Here is a 19789-nt window from a genome sequence, read left to right as displayed (position 1 = left end):
GAGAGAGTTACGTCAGACTGGGCTGGGCGAGGGGACCGTGGGGTGGAGGTCAGATCTGCGGTGAGCCGTGGGCCCAGGGTGCAAAGGGGAGAGGGGTTGGGGGGGAGGGGAAAGAGACTGGGGGTGATGGGAAGCGGGGTGGGACAGGGCTTCCTCTTCCCTATGCAGAAGGTTTCAGGGCATGGCCCATGACTCCTTCCTGCCAGTCCTGCAGGTGAGAGGTGCCAGGGCTCCCTGGCACTGCTAATGCCCGATGCCGGGGCTGGGCCTTGGTCAGCAGACCCAGGGCACCCATAGGGCTGACTGCCCCAGAAGTCAGGCACTGCTCAGCTACCCCCAAAACAGCACGTGTGGTCCCTCCCCTCCCCTTGCCTGGCTTTACCCTGCTGCCCCCCTCCGGCTCTGTGGAGCTGCGGGATCGGGGGGCAGGCTGGAGCTGCCCATGGCTGAGGGGTCCCATGTCTCAGAACTGATGCATGTGGTCCAGGACAAGGCTGTCTGCTAGTGCCCTGGGGCAGGGCCAGCTCTCATGAGGGCAAACTGCCCCGGGGGGCAGTGTCCCCCCGCCAGCGCCATGTGGGATGCAACCATGCTAACCTGGGGTCGAGATGCAGAGCAGCCAGCCCAGCTCGGAGCATCGAGACAGGGATTCAGGACACCTGGGTTCTCTTCCTAGCACTGCCCCGACTGGCTGGGGGGTACTGGGCAAGCCCATTCCCCTCAGCCTGCTCCGCCTCGGCCCTGGCTCCTGGACCCTCTTGCTGCCCCTGGGCACCCTCCTGCCAACTTACCCCCCGCCGGGCACAGGGCTCTGGGGCTGCAGGAGAAATCCAGGCAGCTTGAGCATTAATGTCGCTGCCTGGGCCGGGCACCTTAGGGCAGCAGGCTCCGCGGGCAGCCCCCTCCCGCTCACCCCAGAGCCGCCCCGGTACTCACGTTTGAGCGGTGCAGCCCGCGGCCCTGGCAGCCACTCACCACTATGGGCTGGGGGAGGGGGAGCTGGCGGCCGGCTGGGGCGGAGGCGGCCCCCGAGAGCGCCCCTCCTGCTCCTGCGAGTCCCCGAGCCCTGGGCGGGCAGCGTGAGAACTCGGAGCACAAAAACAACCTGGCAAACAAGGGGAGCGATGGGTAAAACTAACCCAGCTCCTCTCCCAGGGCAGGGAGGCCGGGACAGAGCGATTCTTATTCAAATCGGGGCTGGGGCTGTGAAAGGGACTAACGGTCTCCAGGCTACGGGAATGTCACAGCCGATTCTTTCTGCTCGGCAGTGCACGCAGGCCAGCCGGGGCTCGCCGGGGCCTCTGGGCCTGAGCCGGCCAGGGCCAGACTCCCGGCTCACACGGGGCTAGAGTTAAAGTCAAACCGGTCGCCCCGCTGGGCGTGAACCGAGGGAGCTGCTCCCATCTCGCCACCTCCTGGGGCACAGGGCGCGCTTGGGCAGGCGGGCACCCGAGCTTTCCGCAGAGACCAGCTGAGGGGCCAGGTCTGGCTCCCCCCTGCCACTCTGGGCAAAGGGGCTGTGACAAATGGCCACCTAGTGCCGCTTCCTGCCGCGCTGGGGGGGAGAGGGCCCACTCCTTGCCCCCCGCTGGCCTCAAGCCACAAAGCATGGGAGCAGAGCTAGCTGAAGCCGCGCCACGGCCAGGAAGAAAGGAGCAGACCAAGCCCTGCGCCCAGCAGGCCTGGCGCCCGCGTTCCCAGGGTGCTGGCCCCAGCCAGGCAGGAATGTGCATGTTGTGTCTTGCACCAGGCTCTCCCGGGAGAGCAGCAGGGCTGCGCGTCCCACAGCTGCTGCCACCAGCCTCCCTGCAGCCGCTGGGCCAGGCCGGGGAGAGGGCAGGGTGCAAACAGCCAATGTCCCCCGCGCCCAGGGAGGCTGGGCAGGGAGGGAGCCAGCTCCATTCCCGGGGGCATCCACGCTGGCACTCCAGGAGCCACACATCCCCAGCTCCCTTGGCATGGCAGGCCACTGAGCCCAGGGGACTGGGAGGCAAGTGGCCAGCTGGTCACCAGATCTCTGGAGAGCAGCTCAGCCCCAGGGGCCGGCAAGGACCCAGGTGAGCCCAGGTCCTGGTGGCAAGGGGCGGGGCTTTGCAGGAGGGGACAGCCTGAGTTTGACTCCCAGGAGGGGCTGCCTTAGAGGGCACCACACAGGGACCCCACCACAACTCGGGCCCCCTGCTGCTTTAGGGCCCTGTCCCCTGCCCCGCGGCATGGCCTGGTGGGCAGCCTCAGGGATCTCTGTGGGGCTCAGAGATGGGGCCCAGCCCGGCAGCCTGCAGGACTCCAGCTAGCCAGACCCATCCATTGTCCCAGCGTCAGCTCTGCCCCCGCGCGGGAGCAGAAGCGGCCTCCCCCGGCCCAAAGCCTGGCTCAGGGACCCTCTTGTCGCCCCCAGAGCTCCCCCCACATGGCTGGTCCCTCCTGCTGCAGGGCGCTGGCCAGGGCAGAGAGGCCTAACCCCCGTGCCTGAGAGGTTTGCCCCTGCCCCGCACCCAGCTGTCGAACTTCCTCCTGGACATGGGTCAGCCCCATGGACGCTGGCCCAGGCCAGGCACCGCGTGGCCTGTGCACCAGGGCATGTGCTGAGCCTCCAGCCGGGGCCCCAGGCCCAGCAGCGCCGCCCCAGGGGCACGGTCACCCCCCAGGGAATAGCAGCCCAGGGTCCCAGGCCCACCCCAGAAAGGCTGTGAGCCCCAATGGCTCTGTTCCACCCCACCTGTGAGCAGAGCTCCCAGAGCTCCTCCCACGTCTGCACTGGCCAGGGCGGGACACCACATGGCAGGGGACACACCCACAGGCCCGTCACAGCAGCCCTGGGCAGGGGCCATCACCCTTCCCCGGCTATCGTCTGCCAGTGCACAGGGCACCATGCCCACAGCTCTCTGCCCTTCCAGCGAGCTCTGTGCACCTCCAGGCCTCCCACCCCCGCAGCACTGCCCGGCCTCCAGGCCAAACGCCACTTCCCCCCTCACCGCAAAGCTGCCACCTCTGGGCGGGAGTGGGGCAGCTGTGTCACACAGCACACTATTGTTGGCACTGGCCGGGGCCAGGCCCGACTAACCCATGGAGGCTGCCCGCCTGGGACATGGCAGGACACAGGGTTCACGCCCCACTCAGAGGGTCTCCAGTGGGTGAGAGTGGCCAGCCCTGCCCCAGGGAGACGATCAGCCCTTCCCACCCCGAACACGGGTGCTGCTGCAGGAGCCCGCCCCGCCCAGTGCAGGGCACCACGGCTCTGCCCACGCAGCGAGAGCGAGCCAGGCAGGGGGCTGGGCTGGTGCCGCCAGGCCAGGGAAGGGCGCGAAGGCAGCATGCAGAGCCAGGGCTGGTACCTGTACGGCCGCAGCTGCTCGGTGTCCCTGGAGGGGGTGGCGCTTGGCCAGGTGGGCACACGCCCGTCCGGCACCCCCGGCCGTGGCCTGCCACCCGCCGCCTACGAGCTCAGCTCTGCTCAGGGCTGGGCTGTTTGTTCCTGCAAAGCTTCCCTCCCCCAGGCTCCTCCTCCCACCACCGGTGCCAGGTGGGGCGGGCCCAGCGGCTCAGCCAAGGTGAGCGGGAGGCCAGGTACAGCGGCTCTCCCAGCCCTGCACACAGGGGAGAGGCCAAGCTGGAGCTGGGCCAGGGGAGTGAGCCCCCGCACCCTGAGCTGCCAGCCCTGCTCCTCGCTGCGAGGGAAGGGCAGCATGGGAGGGCATGAGGCCTGGTGCCTGCAGGAGCGCCTGCCCCGGCCTGCCCAGCCCTGCCCTGCCCAGGCCTGGCCCGGCCCCAGCTGGCCCTGCAGCCATGGGGAGGGACGGGGACCTCAGGCTGCGGCTGCAGCGGGCGGGGAAGCACGGGCGGCAGGCAGGCCCTGGGGCTGGGGCCGTGCTGCGTGCCAAGGAGTGCCCGGCTCTGCCTGCGCAGGGCCCCCAGGGCTGTCCCCACGTACAGCACTTGGACCATGTCTCCTGCTTGGAGCCGCCCGTCGGCCAGCCTGACACGCGACTGTTGGTGCCAGTCAGTGCCGAGCTGCCTGGCTCCGGCCCGGAGCCGCCGGGCGTTTGGTGTCAGACGGCCCCGAGAGTCACGCAGCGCAGGGGGCGGGCACCGCTGCCCAAGGCTCGGGCCCGGCACACCCCACTTTGGCTGCCTGCAGGCAGCCCCCAGCCCCTACCCGCTCTCTGGCACCATGAATGGTGCTGCCTTTGGTCCTGCAGCGAGCCCCTCCCTCGGTGTCGGGCCGGCCCCTGCTGGGCATGGCCCGGCTCTCCGGGGGAGCGCTCCCGGCAGACGCCGGCAGACGCTCAGCAAGGCCGTCGCAAGTATTCCCTTCCCAATGGGGCACAGTGACCCTGTGCCCAGCTCTGAGCTGCCAGCCACGTGCAGACGCCCTGAGATTGGCAAGGAGCCACAGCTCCCTATGGAGAACACCAGCAAGCCGACGCCATCACCGGGCCTAGCCGGCGAGTCGGGAGGGGCCTGGTACCCCAGCCAGGGGGGTGTCCCTGACAGGGGGCCAGGCCCAGCCGGCGAGTCGGGAGGGGCCTGGTACCCCAGCCAGGGGGGCGTCCCTGACAGGGGGCCAGGCCCAGCCGGCGAGTCGGGAGGGGCACAGTACCCACAGCCAGGGGGGCGTCCCTGACAGGGGGCCAGGCCCAGCCGGCGAGTCGGGAGGGGCACAGTACCCACAGCCAGGGGGGCGTCCCTGACAGGGGGCCAGGCCCAGCCGGCGAGTCGGGAGGGGCACAGTACCCACAGCCAGGGGGGTGTCCCTGACAGGGGGCCAGGCCCAGCTGGCGAGTCGGGAGGGGCACAGTACCCCAGCCAGGGGGGCGTCCCTGAGAGGGGGCCAGGCCCAGCCGGCGAGTCGGGAGGGGCACAGTACCCACAGCCAGGGGGGCGTCCCTGACAGGGGGCCAGGCCCAGCCGGCGAGTCGGGAGGGGCCTGGTACCCGCAGCCAGGGGGGTGTCCCTGACAGGGGGCCAGGCCCAGCCGGCGAATCGGGAGGGACCTGGTACCCCAGCCAGGGGGGCGTCCCTGACAGGGGGCCAGGCCCAGCCGGCGAGTTGGGAGGGGCACAGTACCCACAGCCAGGGGGGTGTCCCTGACAGGGGGCCAGGCCCAGCCGGCGAGTCGGGAGGGGCACAGTACCCACAGCCAGGGGGGTGTCCCTGACAGGGGGCCAGGCCCAGCCGGCGAGTCGGGAGGGGCCTGGTACCCCAGCCAGGGGGGCGTCCCTGAGAGGGGGCCAGGCCCAGCCGGCGAGTCGGGAGGGGCCTGGTACCCCAGCCAGGGGGGCGTCCCTGAGAGGGGGCCAGGCCCAGCCGGCGAGTCGGGAGGGGCACAGTACCCACAGCCAGGGGGGTGTCCCTGACAGGGGGCCAGGCCCAGCCGGCAAGTCGGGAGGGGCCTGGTACCCGCAGCCAGGGGGGTGTCCCTGACAGGGGGCCAGGCCCAGCCGGCGAGTCGGGAGGGGCACAGTACCCGCAGCCAGGGGGGTGTCCCTGACAGGGGGCCTGGCCCAGCCGGCGAGTCGGGAGGGGCCTGGTACCCGCAGCCAGGGGGGCGTCCCTGACAAGGGCCCAGGCCCAGCCGGCGAGTCGGGAGGGGCACAGTACCCGCAGCCAGGGGGGCGTCCCTGACAAGGGCCCAGGCCCAGCCGGCGAGTCGGGAGGGGCACAGTACCCACAGCCAGGGGGGCGTCCCTGACAGGGGGCCAGGCCCAGCCGGCGAGTCGGGAGGGGCACAGTACCCACAGCCAGGGGGGTGTCCCTGACAGGGGGCCAGGCCCAGCCGGCGAGTCAGGAGGGGCACAGTACCCGCAGCCAGGGGGGCGTCCCTGACAGGGGGCCAGGCCCAGCCGGCGAGTCGGGAGGGGCACAGTACCCACAGCCAGGGGGGTGTCCCTGACAGGGGGCCAGGCCCAGCCGGCGAGTCGGGAGGGGCACAGTACCCGCAGCCAGGGGGGTGTCCCTGACAGGGGGCCTGGCCCAGCCGGCGAGTCGGGAGGGGCCTGGTACCCGCAGCCAGGGGGGCGTCCCTGACAAGGGCCCAGGCCCAGCCGGCGAGTCGGGAGGGGCACAGTACCCGCAGCCAGGGGGGCGTCCCTGACAAGGGCCCAGGCCCAGCCGGCGAGTCGGGAGGGGCACAGTACCCACAGCCAGGGGGGCGTCCCTGACAGGGGGCCAGGCCCAGCCGGCGAGTCGGGAGGGGCACAGTACCCACAGCCAGGGGGGTGTCCCTGACAGGGGGCCAGGCCCAGCCGGCGAGTCGGGAGGGGCACAGTACCCGCAGCCAGGGGGGCGTCCCTGACAGGGGGCCAGGCCCAGCCGGCGAGTCGGGAGGGGCACAGTACCCACAGCCAGGGGGGTGTCCCTGACAGGGGGCCAGGCCCAGCCGGCGAGTCAGGAGGGGCACAGTACCCGCAGCCAGGGGGGCGTCCCTGACAGGGGGCCAGGCCCAGCCGGCGAGTCGGGAGGGGCACAGTACCCACAGCCAGGGGCGGCAGGTTTGTGTACATCAGACGGGATGTATTGCCCAGGAGTAAATGCTAAGCTCTGCACCAGCAAGCCGGCCCCGCCCACGTGCCAACGATGCTGGGCACGCGCCCACGGCCGAGAGCCCACTGCCCTCATTCCACCACCCCCAGCCACACACCTCCCTGGAGAGCCCGGTGCAGATAACGGGCCGGCCCCTGGACCCTCTGGCTGTCATTGAGGTCGGTGAGCGGCTCCCTGGCCAGCAGCAGGCTGGTTGCATCCCGGTGCAGCTCCCTCAGCCGGTGCATCACGTGCAGCTGCCGACTCCACCGGGCCACCCGCTGCATCCTGGGTGTGAGAGCGGCGCCTCCCAGCCCGGGCACCTGCAGGGGGCAGTGCCATGGGGGAGTGGGGAGAGACAGAGCACAACACCCAGCCACGGCACCCACACACGGTGCGGGAGAGCTCGCATGGTGGGGGAGGGGGCAGGGGGTGCCTTCATGTAACAAGGTGGGGGAGGCGAGGGGGTCCCCTTTTATGGCAGGAGGGGCATGGGGGTCCCCAGCCCATACAGCCTTGGTGCCCTGCCAGGGACAGAGTGGCTCTCACAGACCCGCCGGGGGGGGGGGACCACCTTTGTGGGGTAGGAATCGGGGCAAAGCCAGCTCTCACCCATGGCAATCCCATGCGCAGGGACAATCTGTGCCCCAGCCCAGGGGCCCCCTCACCTGCTCGGAGAGCGCCCGCCCCGCCCCGGCCTCTGCCGCCGGCACTGGCCCCTGGGGGAAGGGGCACGTCCAGGCCAAGTGTCCCAGGCAGGGCCTGGTGCCCAGCCCTGGCCAGCCCCAAGCCCAGGGCCCGCGCTCACCCTTGGCTGGGGGCCGCAGGGCTGCTACTATTTATCCAGCCAGCCATGGCCCAATGGCTGGAGCCAACCTGGCCAATGGGCAGGGCCCGGGACAGGCCCGTGAGGCTGGGAAATGGACAGGCCCCAAGGCAGTGGCATGAGCAGATCAGCCTGTGCGGCCAGCCCAGGCCACGGGGCTCAGGATCTGCAGCCAGGGCCGTAAGTGCTGGCTCCTGGGGCCAGGGGGCTGGGGCTGGGCACCTTACCTCCCACTGCCTCCAGCAGGCCCTGCTCCCCGGGGCTCCTGCACCGCTCCAGGGCTGGCGGGCTCAGGAAGTATTCGGCTCTTTCAGGGCCCAGAAGGCTGCGGGGAAGGAAGCAGGTCACAGCACGCAGCCCAGCACCTTGCCTGGCCCACCCCCTGTCACGGAGTTCCTGGGCGATGCTCTGGAACTGCTCCCCATGAAGCCAGTCAGGACTCTGGGGCAGTCGCCTTTCTGTGAGCAGCCTGTCTTCAGGACACACAGCTCACACAGCTTCCACCTTCCTGGGTCTGACCTCGGAGCATTCAGCATCCTCTGCCTCTCCGTGCGCTTCCCACAGCGAGTCCGCTCAGGCGGTGCTCCTGGGGAAGCCAGAGGGTCCTGCACCCCAACTTCGCAGTCAGACGGGACTCTCAGCCAGCCAGTAAAACAGAAGGTTTATTAGACGACAGGAACATGGTCTAAAACAGAGCTTGCAGGTGCAGAGAACGGGACCCCTCAGCTGGGTCCATTCTGGGGGGCAGTGAGCCAGACAACCACGTCTGCACTTCACTCCATGTCCCAGCCAGCCCCAAACTGAAAAACCCCTCCAGCCCCTCCTCCTCTGGGCTTTGTTCCTTTCCCGGGCCAGGAGGTCACCTGATTCCTTTGTTCTCCAACCCTTCAGCTCTCACCTTGCAGGGGGGGAAGGGCCCAGGCCATCAGTTGCCAGGAAACAGGGTGTCGGCCATTCTCTGTGTCCAGACTCCTGCACACACATGCCCTCTAGGGCACTGCAATGATCATACACCCTTACCCCACCACCTAGATACTTAAGAACTGCCTAGGGGAAACTGAGGCACCCCCACACTATTCAGAGGAAACATTAAGAACAGTCCCACTTCGTCACATCTCTCCCCCCTTCGAGATCGAACTGAGCGGGGTCACTTTAGCCGGTGACCTGGGGAAGTTCGAAGCCACCAACGTTCCCATGGATGCCCCAGCATCTCTCCCATTCCTTGGTAGGAGTTACACCAGGCCCTTCCAGTTTCACGCCCTCCCTTAGGTCAGGGGTGGTCGATAGCACTCGCAGGCCGCATGTGGGAAGGTTTATGCAGCCCATGCCCTTTGGCCACCCCAAGAATGTCTCCCCATTGACCATCACCTTCTACTCCCACTGGAGGTCCGGGGGGCCTGGCCCCAGGAAACTCCACACAGACATATAGGTTGGGGTCAGGAGTGGGAGCCTGTCCACATCCCCAACCACCTGGCTGACGGAGTCTATGGCCTTGGGACCCAGCAAGGGAGCTAGACACCGGGGCTTTTCCGCAGGGTCCCCTTGGTTCAAATCGCCAGCCTGCTCAAAGGCAGTGAGGTGGGCATCCACACCCCCCCCCTCCTTAACCAGGGGCAGCAATTTAGTCTCGAGGTTCCCTGCGGAACTGGCCCCCCGGGATCTATCCCCACTCACCCGGGGGAGGTCCCCTAGGCCTCTCCGCCCCACCACCGCCAGTTCATGCTGCTGCTGCTTCTGCAGCTCTTTCTCGGGCTCTCGCTGTCTCCCACGGTCCTCTTGCTCTCTCAGACTCAGCTCCAATCCCGTCCGTCTCGATCCCCCGATGGGGAACCCGATCATGAAGACCCTCGTCTGGTCGGGGACAGGAGTCTTGGCGATGCCTGGCTCCCGCTTCAGCTGCTCCCAGATCCTGCTATAGCCCCAGTTGGGGTCAGGAATCTGTTCCTTAGAGCGGTCATCCTCCTCCAGCTGCACGATTAACTCTGCTTTGGTGAACTTTCCAATGCTCAACCCTCTCTTTCTGCACAGGGTTACAATGTCCTTCTTAAGGAGACGGTGACAGGCCATCACTCCGCTCCTCCCAAGTTGTTGTGGACTCACAGGCCCGTGTGTTCTCAGCTCCCCACGGTTTCCAGGGAGAACCCCTAGTGTGCCAGCCCTTCTCAAGGTCACCACCTCTTTGCCAGGGTCGAGCTGCAGACTCCTCCGCCCCTGAGACTGCTCACTGCAGTCCCCAGGGGGACCCCATTACTGCACAGTACTTCTCGCTGGTCACACACTCCCAGGGGTTAACCGCCCCCCGAAACCGCTCCTCTCTGAGCCTTCAGCAGGCCTGGTCCTCGGCAATCCCCCTTCGTGTTACTGCTCCCCAGTCACTTACTGCAGGAAGCGCCATCCACGGGGTGCAGTAGATCCCACCGCTGCCACCAGTTGTCACGGAGTTCCTGGGCGATGCTCTGGAACTGCTCCCCATGAAGCCAGTCAGGACTCTGGGGCAGTCGCCTTTCTGTGAGCAGCCTGTCTTCAGGACACACAGCTCACACAGCTTCCACCTTCCTGGGTCTGACCTCGGAGCATTCAGCATCCTCTGCCTCTCCGTGCGCTTCCCACAGCGAGTCCGCTCAGGCGGTGCTCCTGGGGAAGCCAGAGGGTCCTGCACCCCAACTTCGCAGTCAGACGGGACTCTCAGCCAGCCAGTAAAACAGAAGGTTTATTAGACGACAGGAACATGGTCTAAAACAGAGCTTGCAGGTGCAGAGAACGGGACCCCTCAGCTGGGTCCATTCTGGGGGGCAGTGAGCCAGACAACCACGTCTGCACTTCACTCCATGTCCCAGCCAGCCCCAAACTGAAAAACCCCTCCAGCCCCTCCTCCTCTGGGCTTTGTTCCTTTCCCGGGCCAGGAGGTCACCTGATTCCTTTGTTCTCCAACCCTTCAGCTCTCACCTTGCAGGGGGGAAGGGCCCAGGCCATCAGTTGCCAGGAAACAGGGTGTCGGCCATTCTCTGTGTCCAGACTCCTGCACACACATGCCCTCTAGGGCACTGCAATGATCATACACCCTTACCCCACCACCTAGGGTATGTCTACACTACGGAATAAGGTCGAATTTATAGAAGTCGGTTTTTTAGAAATCGGTTTTATAAATTCGAGTGTGTGTGTCCCCACAGAAAATGCTCTAAGTGCATTAAGTGCATTAACTCGGCGGAGCGCTTCCACAGTACCGAGGCAAGCGTCGACTTCCGGAGCGTTGCACTGTGGGTAGCTATCCCACAGTTCCCGCAGTCTCCGCTGCCCATTGGAATTCTGGGTTGAGATCCCAATGCCTGATGGGGCTAAAACATTGTCGCGGGTGGTTCTGGGTACATATCGTCAGCCTCCCGTTCCCTCCCTCCCCCCGTGAAAGCAAGGGCAGACAATCATTTCGCGCCTTTTTTCCTGAGTTACCTGTGCAGACGCCATACCACAGCAAGCATGGAGCCCGCTCAGGTAACCGTCACCCTATGTCTCCTGGGTGCTGGCAGACGCGGTACGGCTTTGCTGCACAGTAGCAGTAACCCCTTGCCTTCTGGCAGCAGACGGTGCAATACGACTGGTAGTCGTCCTCATCGTGTCCGAGGTGCTCCTGGCCGCGTCGGCTGGGAGCGCCTGGGCAGACATGGGCGCAGGGACTACATTTGGAGTGACTTGACCAGGTCATTCTCTTTAGTCCTGCAGTCAGTCCTATTGAACCGTCTTATGGTGAGCAGGCAGGCGATACGGACTGCTAGCAGTCGTACTGTACCATCTTCTGCCAGGCAGGCAAGAGATGAGGATTGCTAGCAGTCGTATTGCACCATCTTCTGCCAGGCAGGCAAGAGATGGGGATGGCTAGCAGGCGTACTGTACCATCTTCTGCCGAGCAGCCATGAGATGTGGATGGCATGCAGTCCTTCTGCACCGTCTGCTGCCAGCCAAAGATGTAAAAGATAGATGGAGTGGGTCAAAACAAGAAATAGACCAGATTTGTTTTGTACTCATTTGCCTCCTCCCCTGTCTAGGGGACTCATTCCTCTAGGTCACACTGCAGTCACTCACAGAGAAGGTGCAGCGAGGTAAATCTAGCCATGTATCAATCAGAGGCCAGGCTAACCTCCTTGTTCCAATAACAACGATAACTTAGGTGCACCATTTCTTATTGGAACCCTCCGTGCAGTCCTGCCTGAAATACTCCTTGATGTACAGGCACCCCCTTTGTTGATTTTAGCTCCCTGAAGCCAACCCTGTAAGCCGTGTCGTCAGTCGCCCCTCCCTCCGTCAGAGCAACGGCAGACAATCGTTCCGCGCCTTTTTTCTGTGCGGACGCCATACCACGGCAAGCATGGAGCCCGCTCAGCTCACTTTGGCAATTAGGAGCACATTAACCACCACACGCATTATTCAGCAGTATATGCAGCACCAGAACATGGCAACGCGATACCGGGCGAGGAGGCGACGTCAGCGCGGTCCCGTGAGTGATCAGGACATGGACACAGATTTCTCTGAAAGCATGGGCCCTGACAATGCATGCATCATGGTGCTAATGGGGCAGGTTCATGCTGTGGAACGCCGATTCTGGGCTCGGGAAACAAGCACAGACTGGTGGGACCGCATAGTGTTGCAGGTCTGGGACGATTCCCAGTGGCTACGAAACTTTCGCATGCGTAAGGGCACTTTCATGGAACTTTGTGACTTGCTTTCCCCTGCCCTGAAGCGCATGAATACCAAGATGAGAGCAGCCCTCACAGTTGAGAAGCGAGTGGCGATAGCCCTGTGGAAGCTTGCAACGCCAGACAGCTACCGGTCAGTTGGGAATCAATTTGGAGTGGGCAAATCTACTGTGGGGGCTGCTGTGATGCAAGTAGCCCACGCAATCAAAGATCTGCTGATATCAAGGGTAGTGACCCTGGGAAATGTGCAGGTCATAGTGGATGGCTTTGCTGCAATGGGATTCCCTAACTGTGGTGGGGCTATAGACGGAACCCATATCCCTATCTTGGCACCGGAGCACCAAGCCGCCGAGTACATAAACCGCAAGGGGTACTTTTCGATAGTGCTGCAAGCTCTGGTGGATCACAAGGGACGTTTCACCAACATCAACGTGGGATGGCCAGGAAAGGTACATGACGCTCGCATCTTCAGGAACTCTGGTCTGTTTCAAAAGCTGCAGGAAGGGACTTTATTCCCAGACCAGAAAATAACTGTTGGGGATGTTGAAATGCCTATATGTATCCTTGGGGACCCAGCCTACCCCTTAATGCCATGGCTCATGAAGCCGTACACAGGCAGCCTGGACAGTGGTCAGGAGCTGTTCAACTACAGGCTGAGCAAGTGCAGAATGGTGGTAGAATGTGCATTTGGACGTTTAAAGGCGCGCTGGCGCAGTTTATTGACTCGCTTAGACCTCAGCGAAACCAATATTCCCACTGTTATTACTGCTTGCTGTGTGCTCCACAATATCTGTGAGAGTAAGGGGGAGACGTTTATGGCGGGGTGGGAGGTTGAGGCAAATCGCCTGGCTGCTGGTTACGCGCAGCCAGACACCAGGGCGGTTAGAAGAGCACAGGAGGGCGCGGTACGCATCAGAGAAGCTTTGAAAAACAGTTTCATGACTGGCCAGGCTACAGTGTGAAAGTTCTGTTTGTTTCTCCTTGATGAACCCCCCCGCCCCTTGGTTCACTCTACTTCCCTGTAAGCTAACCACCCTCCCCTCCTCCCTTTAATCATTGCTTGCAGAGCCAATAAAGTCATTGCTGCTTCACAGTCATGCATTCGTTATTCATTCATCACACAAATAGGGGGATGACTACCAAGGTATCCCAGGAGGGGTGGTGGAGGAGGGAAGGAAAATGCCACACAGCACTTTAAGCACAGCACTTTAAAAGTTTACAACTTTAAAATTTATTGAATGACAGCCTTCTTTTTTTTGGGCAATCCTCTGTGGGGGAATGGCTGGTTGGCCGGAGGCCTCCCCACCGTGTTCTTGGGCGTCTGGGTGTGGAGGCTATGGAACTTGGGGAGGAGGGCGGTTGGTTACAGAGGGGCTGCAGTGGCAGTCTGTGCTCCAGCTGCCTTTGCTGCAGCTCAACCATACACTGGAGCATACTGGTTTGGTCCTGCAGCAGCCTCAGCATTGAATCCTGCCTCCTCTCATCACGCTGCCGCCACCTTTGAGCTTCAGCCCTGTCTTCAGCCCGCCACTTACTCTCTTCAGCCCGCCACTTACTCTCTTCAGCCCTCCACCTCTCCTCCCGGTCATTTTGTGCTTTCCTGCACTCTGACATTATTTGCCTCCACGCATTCGTCTGTGCTCTGTCAGTGTGGGAGGACAGCATGAGCTCGGAGAACATTTCATCGCGAGTGCGTTTTTTTTTCTTTCTAAGCTTCACTAGCCTCTGGGAAGGAGAAGATCCTGTGATCATTGAAACACATGCAGCTGGTGGAGAAAAAAAAAGGGACAGCGGTATTTAAAAAGACACATTTTATAAAACAGTGGCTACACTCTTTCAGGGTAAACCTTGAAAGTTAACATTACATACATAGCACATGTGCTTTCGTTACAAGGTCGCATTTTGCCTCCTCCCACCGCGTGAACGGATTTTGGTTGAATGCCAGCAAACATACACTGCAATGCTTTGTTCTACAGTGATTCCCCAGTACGTGTTGCTGGCCTGGAGTGGTAAAGTGTCCTACCATGAAGGACGAAATAAGGCTGCCCTCCCCAGAAACCTTTTGCAAAGGCAGAACCGCAAATGCCAGGGCAAAGTAATCCTTTCACATGCTTGCTTTTAAACCATGTATAGCATTTTAAAAGGTACACTCACCAGAGGTCCCTTCTCCACCTGCTGAGTCCAGGAGGCAGCCTTGGGTGGGTTCGGGGGGTACTGGCTCCAGGTCTAGGGTGAGAAACAGTTCCTGGCTGTCGGGAAAACCGGTTTCTCCGCTTGCTTGCTGTGAGCTATCTACAACCTCCTCATCATCATCTTCTTCGTCCCCAAAACCTACTTCTGTATTGCCTCCATCTCCATTGAAGGAGTCAAACAACACGGCTGGGGTAGTGGTGGCTGAACCCCCTAAAATGGCATGCAGCTCATCATAGAAGCGGCATGTTTGGGGCTCTGACCCAGAGCGGCCGTTCGCCTCTCTGGTTTTCTGGTAGGCTTGCCTCAGCTCCTTCAGTTTCACGCGGCACTGCTTCGGGTCCCTGTTATGGCCTCTGTCCTTCATGCCCTGGGAGATTTTCAGAAAGGTTTTGGCATTTCGAAAACTGGAACGGAGTTCTGATAGCACGGATTCCTCTCCCCAAACAGCGATCAGATCCCGTACCTCCCGTTCAGTCCATGCTGGAGCTCTTTTGCGATTCTGGGACTCCATCATGGTCACCTCTGCTGATGAGCTCTGCATGGTCACCTGCAGCTTGCCACGCTGGCCAAACAGGAAATGAGATTCAAAAGTTTGCGGTTCTTTTCCTGTCTACCTGGCCAGTGCATCTGAGTTGAGAGCGCTGTCCAGAGCGGTCAGAATGGAGCACTCTGGGATAGCTCCCGGAGGCCAATACCATCGAATTGTGTCCACAGTACCCCAAATTCGAGCCGGCAACGTCGATTTAAGCGCTAATCCACTTGTCAGGGGTGGAGTAAGGAAATCGATTTTAAGAGCCCTTTAAGTCGAAATAAAGGGCTTCATTGTGTGGACGGGTGCAGGTTTAAATCGATTTAACGCTGCTAAATTCGATCTAAAGTCCTAGTGTAGACCAGGGCCTAGATACTTAAGAACTGCCTAGGGGAAACTGAGGCACCCCCACACTATTCAGAGGAAACATTAAGAACAGTCCCACTTCGTCACACCCCCTTCGTCCTGCCTGCCCCCACCCAGGATGGGTATGTGCCACCCCCCGCCCAGGCCCAGGATCCACCCAGTTTGCCATGGCCCACCCTATTCAGGACCTAACCCACCCGGAATCCACCCAGGATCTGGCCCACCCCACTCAGGCTCCAGCCCACCACGTCCCTGCCCGGCTGGTGCCCACGAGTGCCCAAGCAGCCATGGTGCCGGCCCTGCCAGGGCACCTGGCATCTCCTCTGGGGCCGCACTGGGCTGGTTGTTCCATGGGGTGAGCCCAGCCCACTCTGCCAACGCCTGCAGGGCTCCCCTGGGGAGGGGCTCCCCTCCTTCGCTCACCTGTACAGGTACTGCCGATAGTCCGGCGGGGGGCTGGCCAGGGGCTCCTCCTCGATCCCCTGCAGCCTCTGGCTCTTGCTCCCCTTGCAGGGGGCTTGGCTGCTGGGTGCTGCCTCCATGGGGCCGGACACCTGGTGCCCCCGTGTCACGGAGTCCCCGGGCGATGCTCTGGAACTGCTCCCCACGAAGCGAGGCAGGACTCTGGGGGAGTCTCCTCTCTGGGAGCAGCCTGTCTGCAGGACACACAGCTCACCCAGCTTCCACCTTCCTGGGTCTGACCTCGGAGCATTCACCCTCCTCTGCCCCTCCGTGCGCTTCCCACAGCGAGTCCACTCATGCGGGGCTCCTGGGGAAGCCAGAGGGTCCTGCCCCCCAACTCCGCAGACAGACGTGACTCTCCGCCAGCCAGGAAAACAGAAGGTTTATTAGATGACAGGAACATGGTCTAAAACAGAGCTTGTAGGTGCAGAGAACAGGACCCCTCAGCTGGGTCCATTTTGGGGGGCAGTGAGCCAGACAACCACGTCTGCCCTTCACTCCATGTCCCGGCCAGCCCCAAAGTGAAACTCCCTCCAGCCCCTCCTCCTCTGGGCTTTGTTCCTTTCCCAGGCCAGGAGGTCACCGGATTCCTTTGTTCTCCAACCCTTTAGCTCTCACCTCGCAGGGGGGAAGGGCCCAGGCCATCAGGTGCCAGGAAACAGGGTGTTGGCCATTCTCTGTGTCCAGACCCCTGCACACACCTGCCCTCTAGGGCTCTGCAATGATAATACACCCCCATCCCACCACCTAGATACTTAAGAACTGCCTAGGGGAAACTGAGGCACCCCCACACTATTCAGAGGAAACATTAAGAACAGCCCCACTTTGTCACATCCCACCACTGGGACTCCACTAGAACAGAGGGGGAGGGGCGAGGAGCAGAGGAGACCCCCGGATGGGGTATGACGAAGTGGAACTGTTCTTAATGTTTCCTCTGAATAGTGTGGGGGTGCCTCAGTTTCCCCTAGGCAGTTCTTAAGTATCTTGGGGGTGGAGTAAGGGTGTATGATCATTGCAGTGCCCTAGAGGGCAGGTGTGTGCAGGGGTCTGGACACAGAGAATGGCCGACACCCTGTTTCCTGGCAACTGATGGCCTGGGCCCTTCTCCCCTGCGAGGTGAGAGCTAAAGGGTTGGAGAACAAAGGAATCCGGTGACCTCCTGGCCCAGGAAAGGGACAAAGCCCAGGGGAGGAGGGGCTGGAGAGTTTCAGTTTGGGGCTGGCTGGGACATGGAGTGAAGGGCAGACGTGGTTGTCTGGCTCACTGCCCCCCAAAATGGACCCAGCTGAGGGGTCCCGTTCTCTGCACCTACAAGCTCTGTTTTAGACCATGTTCCTGTCGTCTAATAAACTCTGTTTTACTGGCTGGCTGAGAGTCACGTCTGACTGCGGAGCTGGGGGGCAGGACCCTCTGGCTTCCCCAGGAGCCCCGTCTGGGCGGACTCGCTGGGGGAAGCGCACGGAGGGGCAGAGGAGGCTGAATGCTTCGAGGTCAGACCCAGGAAGGTGGAGCCGGGTGAGCTGTGTGTCCTGCAGACAGGCTGCTCCCAGAAAGGAGACTGCCCCAGAGTCCTGCCTGGCTTCATGGGGAGCAGTTCCAGAGCATTGCCCAGGGACTCCGTGACATGGGGAGCTAAACCCTTTGCCATGGTTCCCCCCCTTCACTGGGCCCCACCCCATCCCCATCACAGTCACGGCTCCCTGCCCCCCGCCTCACCCCAGCACTCAGCCCCCCATCTCCCCTGGATTCTGAGCTGCACCTCAGCACACAGGGACCCAGGCTCTGCTGGGGAGTGGGGAGAGCCAGCCCCCCCCATGGCGAGGTCCTGGTGGCCCCCGGGCCCTGGCTCGCAGTCACTGGGCGCATCTCACCTGCAGGCCCCGCGGTGCCGGCCTGTTGTGCAAGGGTTGCCATGGCACCACCATCTCCTCCCGCCCGGATGACTGGGCAGCAGAGCCTGCGGGGCAGGGGGCTGGTGGGCACCAGGGGGTGGGCACCAGGGGGTGGGCAGGGCACTGGCCAGGAGCGTTGGGGTCAGGGAGGGAAGGGGGGCTGGGCTGACCCCACATGGCGGGGAGGTAATAAGGACACACTGTGGGTCCAGCCCCTCTTGCTGACCCTGGGCTGCGGCCAGGCCCCCACCAGCCGGCTCCTCAGAGCCCCGTACGGCCAGGGCTTGCTGGGGGGACACTGCGGGGGGCAGAGAAATGGGGCTGCAGAGCCATAGCCCAGGCTCACGCTGACCCCTGTTGGCTGTCTGGAGCAGGGACCGCTGTGGGCGGGAGGGCTGGTTCTGGGCTGCCAGCCCGTCCCCAGCCCAGGACGGGGGGACGCGGGACACCCCAGAGCCAGGCAGGCCTCTGTGCTCAGCCTTCGGCTTCATTTCAGCCACATGCTCCCGGGAACAAGTTCCACCTCCTACCCCTGCCCCGGCAGCTCTGCCAGCCAGCGGGTGCCTTGCTCCTTTTCTATGCTGACCGGCCGCAGGTCCGGCTGGGCCCAGCTCCCCCGGTGGCCAGGGCCCCAGCCCCACCAGGCCAGGCCAGGGCTCCCGGGAATCCGGGCTGCCCAGCACCGCAACAGGCAGGGATGATTGCCAGCATTGCTACCAGGCCTGCCAGGATGGGGCCCCAGCAGGCCGGGCACTGCCCAGCACGGGCCCCCTGTCTGGGGAAGCTCTCCGGGGGGTCACCAGTGATCTGGAGCCACGCTGACTGGAGCCCCCCCCCAGCCCACCAGGGTACCTTAGAGGAGCCTGAAACAGACCCCCTGCCAAGGGGGGGGCAGCTATGCCACAAGCCAGGACCTACTTGAGACTCCTCGGCAGTCCACCAGCGAAGCGTGCTGAAGGGGAAGGCCCCGGCTCCCGGCTCAGCGTGTGCAGGCACCGACAGCTGGAAGCAGGGTCTGAGTGGCGTTTCGTGAGGCCCCCGGAACAGCAGCCCAGACCAAAGGGGTCGGGGGGGCTCCCACCTGGTGACATGATGCTGCTTAACAAGTCCTAGTTGCTCATTGACCCTCCCGCCCTCTGTTTAAAGGCTGAGCTGGTCAGACTCCATTGAGAGGTTCGGGGGCTGAGCTGGAGAGCTGCAGAGGGGACAGCGTTGCATTGAAAGATGAACGCAGGGTCTGTGCTAGCTGCAGGGTCCCCACTCCCCAGTGAAATGGCTACGGCCTGGGCTCCGTGGTGAAACCGCAGGGCTGCAGGCAGTGAGAGCGTGTGGCATTGCTCATCCCCCGGTTAGGGGTGGGAGGTGACCTGCTGTGACGCACCCCTGAATTCTGGGCCTTGGCTGACTTTGCACCACCAACTGTGAGTGGGGGGCAGCGGCTTGCCACGTTAAAGGGACTTTCGTCTGCTGGACTGTCACACTGCCAGGTGGGAAACTGAGGCAGAGGACACAGCCCAAGGCACTCAGTGTGGGGGCGGATGTTACTTCTGGCCACGTGCTTTTGAGCTGTTGCAGTTTGCCAAATTGATGCTGGGTTTGTTCCCTTTTAATAAAACTTCTCTGGTTCTCCACAGGCTCAGTGCATGCGAGAGAGGGTGGGGTCTCCCCAAGCTGCCTGGGGACGGTGGAACCCACCGTACGGGGCAGGGGCTCGAGCTTTTGCTGGTGTGTGTTGCTAAGAGGAACCCCTGCACACTGAACCTGGCTTTTGCGGCTGCTGGCACCAGCTAGCAGAAGAGTAAAAACATGGCACCCGGCCCATCCCCACGGACACAAGACCCAGGGATCGGGAAGAGCTAGATACAACCAGGGGAGCTGCTCTCTGCTTTCCATTCCCTGGGGGCTGGGGGACACAGAGCAGTTTATGTGCACAGGGATAACCCTCCTTCCTACGTTTCATCCAGAGCTCAGGGAAATGCTCTGCAGTCCTCGCCCGCAAGTCTCCAGGGAGAGCTGCCTTATTTCTTCCTCTGTGGTGGGACCCTTTCCCACCCTGCTCCGTTTGCTGACACCAGTGCAGCTGGGTTGCGTGTGTGACCCAGGGGTAAGGGCGGCTGCAGAGCAGTGATGGGCAGCTGGCCTGGGGAAAAGTGCTCCTGGGAATGCGGGAGGGGAGCGGTGGTTTCTTTCCCTTTCTGGTGGGAGTGTAAATCCAAGGCCACACCTGGCTGTTTTATCAGCAGCTGCTGCTATTGCAGCCTGCAGAGAGGGCTTAGGAGGACCCTGCTCCATTCCCCAGGCCAGTGCTGCA

At 62.9% G+C, this 19789-nt stretch overlaps 2 protein-coding genes across 6 annotated transcripts in view; both read right to left on the bottom strand.

The window, feature by feature from the left end:
• Nucleotides 1-15699, bottom strand: part of LOC125639428 (laminin subunit beta-2) — a 58044-nt gene extending 42345 nt beyond the window's left edge. Inside the window, exons 1-4 of one of the 5 annotated variants that reach the window (XM_075130171.1) lie at nucleotides 15548-15699; nucleotides 7576-7673; nucleotides 6641-6845; nucleotides 937-1105 (exon numbers count right to left, since the gene is read on the bottom strand). The gene's annotated coding sequence lies outside the window, so the exon portion shown is untranslated. The other 4 variants (XM_048856465.2, XM_048856467.2, XM_048856466.2 and 1 more) reach the window with 4 other exon arrangements.
• Nucleotides 6615-15100, bottom strand: LOC142072660 (uncharacterized). Its single transcript, XM_075130144.1, has 5 exons — nucleotides 14191-15100; nucleotides 13280-13802; nucleotides 7576-7673; nucleotides 7191-7297; nucleotides 6615-6845 (listed from the first exon to the last, which is right to left on the bottom strand). The coding sequence occupies exons 1-5, from the start codon at nucleotides 14768-14770 to the stop codon at nucleotides 6615-6617; spliced, it is 1539 nt and encodes a 512-aa protein (XP_074986245.1). The 5' UTR covers nucleotides 14771-15100.
• Nucleotides 15700-19789: the final 4090 nt, after the last annotated feature.

The sequence above is a fragment of the Caretta caretta genome, chromosome 7 (genome assembly GCF_965140235.1).
Source record: "Caretta caretta isolate rCarCar2 chromosome 7, rCarCar1.hap1, whole genome shotgun sequence".
Lineage (NCBI taxonomy): Eukaryota > Metazoa > Chordata > Testudines > Cheloniidae > Caretta > Caretta caretta.
This window is presented reverse-complemented; position numbering and strand designations above follow the sequence as displayed.